This window comes from Aquarana catesbeiana, linkage group LG01 (genome assembly GCF_042186555.1).
Source record: "Aquarana catesbeiana isolate 2022-GZ linkage group LG01, ASM4218655v1, whole genome shotgun sequence".
NCBI classification, from domain to species: Eukaryota; Metazoa; Chordata; class Amphibia; order Anura; family Ranidae; genus Aquarana; species Aquarana catesbeiana.
In genome coordinates, this window is record NC_133324.1 from 522679104 (window position 1) to 522693980 (window position 14877).

The 14877-nt window shown below is 43.4% G+C and overlaps 1 protein-coding gene across 4 annotated transcripts in view; it reads right to left on the minus strand.

The window, feature by feature from the left end:
- The window catches only part of TJP3 (tight junction protein 3), a 384009-nt gene that overhangs the window by 137186 nt on the left and 231946 nt on the right, over positions 1–14877 (minus strand). For all 4 annotated transcript variants that reach the window (XM_073594320.1, XM_073594307.1, XM_073594328.1 and 1 more), the window contains one exon: positions 14597–14753. In XM_073594320.1, the coding sequence (XP_073450421.1) occupies positions 14597–14753 (157 nt within the window). The remainder of the gene's footprint in view (positions 1–14596; positions 14754–14877) is intronic.

A 14877-nucleotide genomic window follows, 5' to 3' on the forward strand; every position in this document is an offset into this window, starting at 1 on the left:
ACCCTAGGGTGAAGTGATAGCTTGTACAACTTTTTTATTAAATCATTATGTGGAACTGTATCAAATGCTTTGCTGAATTCAAAATAGGTCCACAGCACCACCCTGGTCCAAGACATTAGTAATATAGTAAAATAGTTCAATCAGATTAGGCTAGCATGATCTGCCTCCAGTAAAGCCATGCTGCTTTGGGTTTTATCACCAAAGTCAGCACAGCCCTCTACAAGGAAGGCCTTCTGAGGGATCGTAAGGAGTTTATTTTTCCCCTTCCGAAGCAAACTGGATCATGCTTTACATGCTTTTTTTTTGCCTTCTGGATTAACTGTGGGTATAGAATTCTGTACATGGAGGATATACTTTTATTTTATTTAACTATATGGACTATGTATTCAGTTTTTTCCAACCTATGTAACATTTTTAGGCTTGGCATACAGCTGAATACAGAGGCAGCATAATGACTAGTACACATAAGAATTTCAGACGAATGATCGTTTTCTTTTTTTTGCATGCTAGTCTCATATTGAAAATGAATAGGTTACTAAGGTTATGAAAAGTCTTATAGGACAGAATACAATGTAATGTATTGCATCGAATTGTAATGTATTCCTACGTTTCTGAGCATGAGCGGCCTTGTTTTTTTTTCATACAAAGACTATACTAACTACATGAAAATGGTTAGTTCTGTCATCTTACCAGAAAAGCTTTCGTGCTTGTCCCTTCAGATATTTTTCAACGAATTGTTGTAATGGACGTAAAAAAAGACGTACTTCCGGTTCGTGTTAACCAGGGACGCAATTTCCGCCTCCGTGGAACGCACGCCACACAGTGGCAAACTCAGATTTTTTTTTTACTGATGCCTGTCTTTGCTAAATATCCTGTAAGTTGCGCATTTAATGCGCTTGATAACTCATGTTAAATGGTATTTCACTATGAGTTCTTTCTCTGTTTTCCCATCTATGGAGTGTGGTATATCCTTCCTGTCATAAAATATCTTCTTGGAAGAGTGTGCTGAGGAACCATCCTGCATATCCCCAGATCAATAGATCACTGCTTTTTTGATCCCAGATTGGGATCAAAGCTGAGGATCTCATTTATGGTGATTGGGGTGACCGAAGGGAGAGTCACCTCACTCGTTCAAAGTTTTGGAGCACCATTGCACTTTTTACAGAAGCACTTTTCAGATTTTGTGTATATTTGTTTTATATGTCACAATTACATTTGATATAGGCTGCTAGCGCTGTTTCATACTTTATATACTTCATTTTAGCATGGATCATTGACACCTTTGGCCGAGATGCATTTTCACCCATGTTCGCGGTGGAGAGGGCGCACAGGGTCCCAGCAAGGCCGCCAGAACTGGGTGCCCCACCGCGCCCCTTTTTGTTCCGTCTCCTGAATTACAGGGACCGCAATGCCATACAGAGCGGCTGGTATCCTTAAAGTGGACAACGCCAAAGTTTCCCTATTTTTCGCCAGAGGTACAGAGGTGCAGAGATCCAAATTCATGGATATAAAGAAAAGGCTGCGTGCCCTCAACGTTCAATACTCTATCCTGCAAAGATAAAAGTCATTGCCAATGGCACCTTGCACTTCTTTGAAAATCCTGTGGCAGCAGTGCACTGGCTCGACAGAGGAACAGCACCTGGCACAACACCCTTCTTAGGAACAGTGAGATGTCTACGGTACTCTTCCCTTGTTTCAAGGGTGCTTTGATGTTAATTAGCAACCTGGCGGGGACAGCTCTAGCAGTTTGGTTCCCCTACATTGCACAAAGTAACTGTTCTTTTACTTTAGTTTTGGTTCTGTAGCACAAATTGGTTCCTTGCCCCAGGGCTACATTTGTGTCCCCCCCAGGATGGTCCTACGCTGACTCTTTCCCCTATATATTTGGGGAGGTTTTTGTTTTTATAGGGCCAAGTTGGCCGAAAACTGCACTAACTCTGTCCTCATACATGCGATTCTCCCTTCCTCTCTCTCCCCTTAACCACTTTCTCTTCACAGGTGGGACTTTTAAAGATTTTAACATCACTATGTTCCAAGCATCCACTAGGTGGCATAAGAATCTCATCATTGATCTCTTGGTGGGATTGGCATGTTCAGGTTCACATGGTATTTACCTCAGCCTAAGGCTTGAATTGGGTAATGTGGCAGTTATATCATATGGAGGAGGAGAGTCCCATAGGCTTTTCCTCCCTTTCCAACAGTGTCCAGGATGGCACATAACACTGCCAAGGGTTTTTTATTTATGTCATGGAATGCAAGAGGCATGGGGGACAAAATCAAGAGGGGCGCAATTTTCAAATATTTCAGTAGATTACAACCTCATTTGATCTGTCTCCAGGAGACACATCTGCAACCTGACTCTGTCCATCTGCTGCATTCTCGCAAATTCCCAACACAATTCCACTTCACGCACTCATCTTACTCCAGAGGAGTTAATGTGTTGATACCTGCCAATGTCTCATTTGAGTGTATTCATCAGTGGATTGACAGAGGGCAAATTTGTATTTTTATTATACAAGTTAAATGGTTTTACATGTATTTGTGCAGCAATATATAGCCCTCCGCCCTTTTTGGTGGACTCCCTTAAGAAACTAGCTCAATTTATGGCATTGCATCCTGATGTGCTGGTGATGGCTTTGGGTGATTTTAACACCTTGGATCCACACCTAGATTGTCACTGACGCCACAACCTGCTAAGTCTGCCACTGGTAAAACCATTTTTGCCTCCCTGCTCTCCGAACTGGGACTTCATGATGTGTGGCGAGAGAGGCACGCTGCTGTTAGATGGTACTCTTGCTACTCAGCCACACATGATGGACTCTCCCATATTGACCTAGGTCTGGGGAATGCAGTGCCTCTGCAGCATGTACAGGATTCAGCGTATGAACCCTGTCTACTCTCTGATCACTCCCCCTTCTGTGTACGACTAGATTTTACGATATCCTTGGGTCAGCCATTGTGGAGAGTGAACCCCTTTTGGTTGACATGGTTTCCATCCTCTGACGACATCTCGGGTGCATTGTTCGAGTTCCTCCAATTTAAGACACTCCGCTAGCCCAGCTGTGGTGTGGGACTCTCTCAAGGCATTTCTGAGGGGCTGCCTTATTCGGGAAATTACAGGCATCAAGAGGCGTTCAGGGGAGTGGGAGGATAGTGTGCGGGCTGAGTTGCAGCGCAGAGAACAGGCAATGGTCACTGATCCTGTTCAATCTAATCATGAGGCTTGGACTGAGGCTCAATCCCTGCACTATTCCGTAATAATGTCCGCAGCAGAGAAGAGGAGATACTTCCTCCAGCAGGGCTATTTTGAGGAGGGTGAAAACACCTGCCATCTTTTGGCTCTAGTGGATAGAGAACAGCGGGACTCCTCCACAATCTCAGCTATTCGGTTTTCAGCAGGGGAGCTACACACTCAATCCTGATATACTGAACGATTTTCATCATTTCTACACTGACTTGTATGCCTCCAAAACTAGATATACTTCCTCCAAGTTAGCAATGTTCTTATGGAATTGTCCTTTTCCCCAGATAACTGATGCTGAGAGGGATACACTGAACTCCCCAATTACCCTGGAAGAGCTGACAGAGGCTGCCAGTCGAGGTGTACGTTCGCTATGGCGATGTTCTACTTCCACCCCTGCTGCGGGCCCTGTCTGAGGCTGTCGAGACGGGTTGTTTACCTGATAGTATGCAGGAAGCCATTATAGTGGTACTTCCCAAGCCAGGTAAGGACAGACTTTTTCCGGATTCATATCGTCCCATTTCTTTATTGAACTCGGAAGTTAAGCTACTGGCTCGAGTCCTGGCCACCAGACTCTCCAAGGTAACAGGTGGACTGGTCCATCAAGACCAATCTGGGTTTATTACCACCTGATCCACTGCCAATAATATTTGGCGATTGTTCATGAACCTTCAGGTACCGGTAGATAATCCTGGAGGTAAGGCCATTCTGTTGCTGGATGCCGCGAAGGCTTTTGACAGTGTTGAGTCACCCTACCTCCTGGAAATACTGGCCAGGTTTGGTCTGGGGGATCATTTCATAGAGTGGGTGAGAGTTCTTTATTCAACACCCCAAGCCAGACTCTGTATTAATAATACTCTCTCCCCTCCTTTCTCCTTGCATAGGGGCACTCGTCAGGGGTGTCCACTATCCCCATTGTTGTTCGCTCTGGCAATACTGATCCTTAACACACCTGGAGTCATGGGGTTCTGCAGAGGTCCCTTGGAAGAAAAGGTGTCTCTATGCAGATGATGCGCTAATTTATGTGGGGGACACCGCTGCCTCATTGCGAAAATTGATGGGGATTATCATTGACTATGGCGAGTTTTCAGGCATTACCATCAATTGGTCCAAGTCAATCCTAATGCCCATTGACCTGTTGACAGCACCTCTACCTGAAGGAAATTATCAAATTACCATAGCAAGTAACTTTAGATATTTGGGTGTGATGATGTCACCAGACCCTGCTGACTACCTTGGGTTACATTTGGGCCCACTACTGGATAGACAGCTGGAAAAATGTAAATAGCCGGTGCAAGCTCCCCCTCTCGATTGTGGGAAGGGTGAATCTAATAAGAATTGTATGGGCACCACAGCTCTTATACGTATTCCAAAGTTCACCCATGTGGATTTCTAACAAATGGTTCAAATGCATTGACTCCTTGATGCGTGATCTAATCTGGAAGAAAAAGACTAGGATCAGCTCGTCTACTTTACAATACGAGAAAGATCAGGGAGGACTTGCAGTACCGCATCCCAAAATGTACTCTCTAGCCTCACAAATTCAGCGATTGGCAGGGTGGGGTCGGAATGCAGGCCGGGATCCCGTAACCAAATTGGTGTCCAACCCCGCACTGAAAGCTGCCTCCCATGTGGAGATGGATATACCGAGTATCCCCCCTCTTCCGCAACAGGAGACCTGAAGAAAGTATGGACGGACCATTCTGAAAGCCTATGAACAATTATGCATGGAACTCATGCTACCCTCAAAAGGTTTCTATCAGTATCTTCAACTTAGACATGCCCTGCAGACTCAAGAACAAATGCATCCCTTAGCTGTATCAAAGTCTTCTCTGCTGATGGAAGTCATTTGGGCAGATGCCCGGAGGGGACTTATATCTAAAGTATACTCAGAATTTATGTCCTCTATCCAGGATCATGCCTCCTTAAAATGTAGAACCCGGTGGGTGAATCACATTGGCGATATAGATGGGGATCAATGGGACATGGCCTTATAATCGATACCCGCACCTTGGTTTCAGCCTCCCATAAGCTCTCACAACTGTTTATTCTGCACAGAGCCTATCGGACACCTGTACAGCTTCATGGCTGAAGCCGGAGAGATTCCCCCCATGCCCAAACTGCAAGGTACACCAGGGTGATTTCATACACTTGATGTGGAGATGCTCGAAACTACACCGTTACTGGGCGGAGGTGTCCCACTATATCTCCAAATTAGTTCAGATACCTGTACCCCCGACTACCCTGGTTTACCTGCTAGGGGCAATTGATGTAGAGCATTATCCGAAGGGTATGTATTACATGATCAGACTGTTATATCTGGTTAGAAAACTCATAGCTCAATACTGGATGTTATCTACGGTCCCCACTGGGAAACAATGGATCAATTATGTCAACTCCCTTCTTCTTAGTGAAGCATCTGGTTACCATTGCAGGAATGCTGTGCGAAAGTTTGACCTTATTTGGCAACCTTGGCTGGAGGACCCCAACCTTGCCCGACCGCAGTTGGTGATGGACAGGCTTCTGCGGTAGTAACCCACCAAGAATAAAAGGGAGAGGGGGAGGGAGAGGGGGAGGGAGAGGGGGAGGGAGGGACAGAGGAGGAGAAAGGAAATAGGAAACACAGGTTATGTTATGTTCTACTGTAGAGCACTAGACTCTGCACAATCCGTCGGCTGACGAAGTGTTTAATACTGAGGTTTTACATCTGGTCACTAGTGCCAGTTGCTGGTTTAGTTGAAAATCACAATATCTGTAATATCTCCTTTTATTGCTCACTCCTTATCTATGTTTGGGACAATCTGCCCTATATGTTACCTTTACCTATTTGATACAGTCAATGTATGTATTGAAAGAGTAAAACAACAATATAAAAGTTTTGATTAAAAAAAAAAAATGGTGCAGTTTGGATGTGGCAACTGTGACAAAAATGCTCATCGCTTCCAGTCTCCTAGACCACAGATGACGATCCGTTCTCTGATCATCTCTATTGCAAGCCAGCGCAACTGTCAGATCAGATGCCAGGCTCTCCACTGGGATGGGAGAGCTCAGAGAGGCAACCCCTTCTGCTGCCTGTAAAAGCAATCCAGTGGTTACTTAGCAGCTAGAATTGCTTTTTCTTTGTAGAGCTTCGCCAGCTCTAAAAAACAATACTTGTTTATGGCTGACAGCTGCAGCCATAACCCTGGTATAACCACTTGCAATCAATCACGTACATGTACGCGATTTGACGGCAAGTGGTTATTAAATACCCTTCAAGACACTCCCAACATCATTAGCAAGGAAAATCACAATGGAATTGTAAGAAGAGTAACAATGAAATACTTCAAAGTTTGTTTTCATCTACAGATGCCCCTTAACTGCATAGGCATTTTTGGTAAAGTTGAACTAAGCCCTTTAACTGCTTCCCACCCGGTCACTGCACACAAATGGCTGCGAGCTTCCAGGTACATCTGTCAGAAAGTGGGACATGCAATGGCGTAATCCTGTGATGGCTGTGTTGTACCCTTTGGATACAACACATCATAGATTGTGACATGGGCGCTGTGATTGACCCTCCCGATCACGCGATGGCTGTGTCCAATCAATTGTATAAAGATGGCCATACACTATGCAATCTGATTGTGTATTTAGTGAGAATCGTGATCACTGATTGATTGTATTTCATTTAAAAAACATGCACCTGGGAATGGGTGGGTGAATGATGCAGGGTGTGTGCTAATGAGGTCTGTTGGTCAACTCTTTCCTGTGTCATAACCTATAGTCTGTAAGGAAGAAAGACATTACTAATGGAAACATGGATTAGGACAAAAAAAAGTAAGTGACTAGATTTAATGGTAAGCCTTCATATTTTTGCAAAAAAAGTACATGAATGCTATATTGGTGCATAGGGGAGCTGGAATTTAGAAAAAAAAGTGTACAAAAGGTGAATTTACCCTTTAAAGTCTATGGGCACAAGTCTGATAGAAGTCACCTTGAAGTAGTACAGGAACCTTTTTCGAAGGTTGGAGCAATGTTAGTAGTGCTAATCAAGACAGTTTGCATTGACTAAAATGGGATTTCACAAAACAAACGACTTGGGGTCTCACCAGTCGAATCCCAAGTCGTGGCAGTGTGAACTGAGCCCTAGGGCCTCAAGAAATGAGATAGGCGGTCAGTACATCAGGTGTGATCAATTTTCAATAATTGGCACCATAGCTTGTAAACTAACTTTCACAACAGACTAAATAATATGCACGGTTTTGGGTTATTTTTAACCAAAGAAATGTAGCAGTAAGCATTCCTTGCATTAAGGTAAAAAAATGTTTAGGTATCAATTTTGGCACCTCATATCCCATTATACTTACCTGAGCCCTCATTTGATCCAGCTCTTCTCTCCCCTCATTTCCATGTCTCACTGGCTTTGCTGGGGCACCGGGAGCCATTGGCTGTGCTGTCAATCCGAGCCAGTGACAAGGGAGCAGGGGGCAGGGCCAAGTCCCGCTGTTTGCGTCAATGGATGCAGCAGCAGGGCTCGGGAGTGAGCACACAAAAGTGCCCTTGTGGGAGGTAGCTTCCTATGGGGCACTGGACAGAGAGTAGGAGCCAGGAGCACCAGCGGGGGGCCCAAGAGGAGGAGGATCGGGGACGCTCTGTGCAATTCTATTGCACAGAGTATGAAAGTATAGGGATGTTGGTTATTGAAAAAAAAATACCTCCTTTACAATCACTTGAAGTTAGATGCTGATTATCTACAATGCACAACTACACCAGTTTTAGTAAATCTACCCCATTGTCTAGAGCACGTTTCAAACAAAAGGCCTGCGGGCCAAATGATGTGGTCCCCAACCCAGGGCTATTTTTCAACTAGAACACGACGGAACTCCATTCCACGACCTCAGACTCTTACCTTATGTTCCCCACTCACCACTGTCACTTGTAAACACAGAAGCCTTCTGTGTTTACAAGGACAGCTTTCCTCTCTGCAGCTCTCACAAATTCCTGCTTGCCTTGCATTCACTGTGGGAACAAGGGAGATGCAGATGCCGTGTGGGATGGGGCATGACATGGTAGGCTGCACTGTGATCGCCATTCTGTGCCTGAGTGTACAGATAACGACCAATGATCCTCCTGCAAGTGAGAGAGAAAGGCAGAGCTGCCTACACAGGCAGAAGATACAAGACTTGGACCAGGTAGGCGAGTTGCAAAAAAGCTTTGGGGGGGGGGGGGGGTTTACATGAGGTCTTCGGAGGGAGATGTGTGCAGAAGTGGGGTGGAAGCGAGATGTGAACAGCCTGTGAAGAGCTGAAACCCTGCACACTGTGCATAGCATACCCCTAAACCCTGCACTCTGTAGCGCACTCCTTAACCCTCAACTCTGTACACACAGTGCCCCCCTGAACTCTGCATGCAACACACTCCTAAACTCTGCACTCTGTGTAAAGGGCACCCCTGAGCCCTGTACTATTTACATAGCATACCCCAGATTTCTGTGCATAGGGCGCACCGCTGAACTTTGCACATAATGCACTCCTGGTATTTACTGCCCCTTTAAGATCCTCCCGCTGCAGTTTGGCCACACCAACCTTTTGATGCAGTTTGGGAAGGGGGGTTGTGAAGGGGGCACTGGTTAAGTTCCTGCACCTATTCTCTGAAAAAAAAAAAAAAAATAGTCCTACAGATACCATCAGCCCTTTGAGGGCAAATATAATGTTGATGCGGCTCGTGATGAAATGGAATTTGAGACCCCAACAATTTCCAACCTATTTAAATTGGAGGAACTCTTGAAATAACTTGCTGGTCTCAGGGCCTGCAAATAATTTTAACTAAAGCTTGTGGTACAATAATTTGGTGATCACTAGGAAGAATGATACTGACGTCATCGTTTCTCATCTCGTCTCGAACGGGTGTACACAGGCCGGCCGGCTGTTTTATGTTCGTATATGTTCTTATCCGTGCTTTTTGATGTAAGTGCAATTATCTCTTTTTAAATAAATTGTTTATACCGATTTACACTATGGAGAATATATCTTATTTCTCTGGGTCTCCCCTGCTGATCATTTGGTTTCACTGGACGGAGGGTCCTGCCTGTCCATCCTCTGTGAGGAGATTGAAAGTGTTGTCTCCACTGAGTGGATATCTACATACAAGCTGATTTGTAGCTTGCCTTTGGTAAGCCTGCATTTTTACAGGTGGTGGTTTTTCACTGGGTGTTTGCCGATGAATTTATAATAGTCACCATTTGAACATTGATTTGGCTACAGGGATCTCCTTTCCTCAATCATCTTCATTCATCTTTATAACTTCTTGTCAGCACAATTGATTTTGTTTTTTTACCATTTAAACCACGGATTGTGGCATCTCGTGTCCGCTCACACGTGCAGTGACGTCAGACGCTGCACGTGTGTTGGGGGGGTATAAGATCGCCGGCGTCCCCGGCCACAACACTGCCGGGGACCACAGGACACCTATGTTTTAGCCATCACTCTGTTCTGGTAAGCACATAAGCCTCTTGGAATCTTCCTAGACGAGATGTGTTGCTTTTCAGCAACTTATATGTGCCGCCTTCTCCTACTCTTCCTGCAGCTGAACAGGCTGTATGCTGCAACCAACATCTCATCCCAAGGATTAGTTATCTATCCAGCCCATAGCACTATCTATTTTTGGGTAAGTGCATTACACATCCGGATTCTTGCATATGTTTCCACCAGTGTCTATATAGGACACTTGGTTGTCTGCAGTTATATCATACAATATGGTTTACTGGTATTTATTGGCCTTACCCTTATAATTCATTATTTGTAGATAATCAATGCCCAGTTCCCATCACCATTTATGTGGCCTTTTTGATGACACAATCTAAGTGCGCTTTGGTGTCCTGCGCTTTTGAGTATTATACAAATACTGTAAGTACTACTTTTGATACTATGTTAGTCCAACCACATGTTTGTAGGTTGTGGATCCAGAATTGTTCTGGTACCCACTTAAACCGCCTTAATTGTCTTATGTATATATATATATTTTTTGCCAGGTCCGCCTATTTTCCCCCTGCAGCTGCTTACTGTACCCTAGTCCTAGGTACTGCTCTGGAGGTTGCTCACGCCTGCCCCCGGCGACTTGCAAGTAGTCACTTTCCATCTTGTGGGTAGCTCGGGTTGCTTGCCGGGTGGGGGGGAGGGGGGGGGGGGAGGATCTGGGCCGCTGGTAGGCACCAGACTCCCCATGGTTATGCTCTGGGTGATGTGTGGCAGGGTCATGTCTGACAGCTCGTAAATATATTGAGTGTTCATATATGTTCACATCTGTTGTATTTTATTACTGTTTTTGTTTGACTGCTAATTTCTCTTTATAGAATACATAGTAGTGATACAGGCACAACCAACTGTCCCTGAGGAAGCCACTTCTGGCGAAACATGTAGGACCTCTAACTACCTGCCTACGGGATTGGCCGCCACACTCTCGGGCCTAATCCTGTATAAACTCGCTACTAATGGTTTTAAATGTCTTGTAGTTTGGTGCACACTCTGTATATGTAACAGTATATAAACCTGTCTTTTTTAAACTTGTTAATAAAATTTCATGTGTTTTTATAATATATTCTGGTTTTTCTTTGGCACCGCTATAATCCCTGCATCCCTATTCCACATATATTTTGACAATTATTGGGATGAGGTGCCGTATCGTATCGAGGACTACCCAGCTATTCCCATTCTCTCCCTGCAACGTTTCTCAATGCTTCTTAGTGGTGTGTGTATGTATGCAGGGCTGTCTTAACTCATGGGCAACCCTGGGCACTGCCCAGGGGCCCCATGATAATCTCTCATTACATACTTGTCAACTGTCCCGGATTGGCCAGGACAGTCATGCTTTTTACGAAGCTGTCACAGAATGTCCGTGTCCCGGGCAGCATCCCCGATACCTGTATTGTGCCTTCCTGATCCACCCCTGTACTGTGCCATTCCACTTTCCCCCTCTTTGTGTTGATTAGTCTTTGATTGATGGCACGTTTTAAAATCGATTTTATTTAAATTACTAATGAATATATAATTAATTCCATCAACATTATGTACTTAAATTCTTGACAGCAGGTGCATAAATTGGGTCAGGTTAGTAGGGGCTCCAGTGCATTACTTTGCCCAGGGGCCCATGATGGCATTAAGACGGCCCTGTATGTATGTATGTATGTATGTGTGCGTGTCTTTTGCAGGATTGTGTTTGTTAGGCTGCAACTTACTTACCATTATCCATGCTAGCTGTGAGACTGCCCCTCCAGAACTATGAGCTCTAACAGTTTTGACACCAACATATGTGCTTCAACCTCTTAGTACCTAGGTTTCTACTTAGGTGCGTTAATCCTCAGCAGCCAGTCTCCAACACAAATGTCAACCTTTCAGCAACCATTCTCCAGCCTATTAACTCCTGAGTGGCCAGTCCCCAACTTATTTGTAATAACCCCTCAGTGCCCAGCAATTCTCTGCTTACCCCTTTATAATCCAATCTCCAATGCATGTGCAACTCAATGTACAATGTCAAATATCACCATCATTTGTTGGGACCCTGGTCCAATCGAAATATAAGCTACACTGTCCAATTTCCTGCATATGCATTCCTTGGCAAGAAAGCCCCATATCCGATGTCCCCAGCCAGATTTCAAGGCATAGTCCATACTAATAACCTACTTAAATTTTGTTTGTTTTTTTGTTTTTATGGATTGTTTAAACCACAAGTTCTGCATTCTAGATGCATTTTTGCAATTTGTTTTGCTGGGTTCCATACAGAAAAAAATGCAGCAGGTTCTACTACTTTGTTAACTGCACTGGAACGGACTGCTCTGGTGTGAACTAGGACCACCGGAATACACAAAAACACACTGTGCATGCATTTTTGATGCAGATTAAAAATGCACTGAACTGCATCTGGTGTGAACAGGCCCTTAAACATCCAGTGTCCTCAATTCCACTGAAACACTTTTTTTCTGCTTCAATGAAAGAAGGTAGTAAGAATATAATTTTATAAAATGTAATTGAATAATGTAAAACAGTAATGAACATCAAAAAACATACAAAAATCAGCGTACAAAAATCGAAGTGCAATACTCTAAACTCATATCGGGAACCCAGGGAAGGTCTAGTGTGTGTGTAGGGACTCAACCAGAAATTGGGTTCACACAACCATTCCCAACATATTTCGGAATGTGAAACAATTCCTTCATCAGGGAAAGATGAGAGTGAGGCACATTCATCTGGAATACAATAACAGATATAGGAATATACATGCATTACACACATTTAGTGTTGTTACAGGTAAACCAGACATTGCATGGAAAACATTATATATTCAGTGTATGGCTATGTCAAAAAGAACGGCAGTTGTCCCATGAATATGTATCCCTTCACACTGTGGCCACAGATGAAAATGTCAATGGCAGAGGGGTTAAGTAGGTTAGCCATGCACCAGTGGATTGGGTGAGAAATGCTGCCAGGCAAACAATGCCCGAAACCAAGCGCACTGAGCCTCACAAGGATCGTGCAAAAGCAAGACCAATCCTAATAAAGATTTTGATAGTAACAGGCTGAAAATTAAAATAGAAGTATATATTTGCAGGAGCTAGGCACCTGGTGCCCCATCTTTTACTAGACTATGGCATATGGATGGGTATACTTATATTTTCATTTTCAGCCCATTACTATTACTATACAATTTTTCCATTAGGGTCGGTTGCCTTGTTTTTGCAAAATCCGTGTGAGCCTCTGTGCGTTTGGTTCGGGCATTATTTGCTTAGCAGCATTTCTCACCCAATCCACAGGTGCATGGGTTACCTACTTACCCCCTCTGCCATTGACATTCCATCTGCAGCCACGGTGTGGAGGGACACGTTAATGGGACAATTGCCATTCTTTTTGACATAGCCACGCACCGAATATATATATTGTTTTCAATGCAATGTAAGGTTTACCTGTAACGATATTAAATGCGCATGTACAGTATACTCATATCTGTTATTGTATCCCCAGATGTCTGTGCCTCACTCATCTTCCCCTGATGAAGAAATTATTTCATATTCTAAAACATGTTGGGAATGGGTGTGTGAACCCCATCCCTACACACGAGACCTACCCTGGGATCCCAAAATGAGTTTAGAGTATTGAGCTTCAATTATTGTATGGCGATTTTGGAATGCTCTTAATTTTTGTATTGGTGATGTTCAATACTGTTTAATTACATTGAATAAAATGTATTGATATTTTATATTCTTACTGCCTCTCTACTTACTGCCTGTAAAGTCCCAGTGGGGTTATGTTCTGGTCTTACATTCAATGGCACTACTGACACACTCCCCTCCACTTCTACTGTCCAGAATAACCTACCTATATTTCAACGGGCCCATTTCTTTGACAGGGATTTCTATTTCTCCTCTGTAAAACTCTGAGTGAACAACCGGTCTCCCATGCTGATACGTTATAATTTATTTTGTTAATCACCTGTATGGCTGTGACCATATTTTTAGTGATTTTTTTTGCTAAATATGGAAAGATCAGTTACCACTCTTTCCGAGTCAATGGGTTAGTTGTTCTGCCAAACATTCCACACACCTTTCCTGAACATATCACCCTTTTCACCGGAAAGAGTGACAAATGAATTATGCAGTTCCTGGTTTGTAACAATAACACGGTAAAATTTGCATTTTAATATGTTACCATAATGCATCAAACATATACATACTGGTGAGGTGCCATTTATTCAGAATGGCATCCCAAAACACCTACATAATGCACCACAATGCATTTGGGTTGTAGCGCGCCACAACACAGATAAATCGTGTGATGTAGTGTGTTATGTTAAAAAAAAACATTTGCATTGTGGAGTTCTGGCATCCAAAATAAATGGGCTGCTTGACACAAAGCAGGTAAAAACACATGCGTTTTACTGCAACCCAGTGATGTTAAGCACCCCATAGGAAACCTCACAATACAAGAGCTAATCAGACAGGTAGTAGTAGTTAGTTACATTTACCTGGACTTGTTCTTTAATGTTGGAGATGTATTACAGCTAACCCTATTTAGTAAAACTGACAAAGTGGTTTACATAAGCTAGGAAATATCCTCAACATTACAAAAAAAGTCAAGCTGAATGTGACCATCTACTACTAGCAATTCCATGACTTAATTAAGAACTTTCATAGACATACAGCTAATTAGACGGCTATGCCATTATTGTCAAATAAGGTGCATCTTTTTTAGCTATGATGCATATACTGTATAGTAAACTCTGATTGTTATCCAATTTAAAAATCATCATACAATATTACTTGTTCTTTGAAAAAGTGACATACACATTTTTTGCCTATCTATAAAAAGTATTTTATATTGTAATCACCTGCAGGATCTGGTCACCTTCCTTCATTCCTTCTACCATTGCAGGGCTCCCTTCTTGAACAGCAGCAACAAATATTCCTACATCATTTCCTCCTGCAAGGCGCAGTCCAATACTTTTCCCTTTTGTAAACTGTATTAAGCGTGCATCTGGGCTATAACTTAAGATAAAAAGTGAATATGAGATCCAAGAAGATGAACTTGGAGTTATCAAATGATTATCTCAAAGAGGGCATAGGAAGAAATCTGCCATGGAATAAATTTAAATAAAAAAAAAAAGTGAAC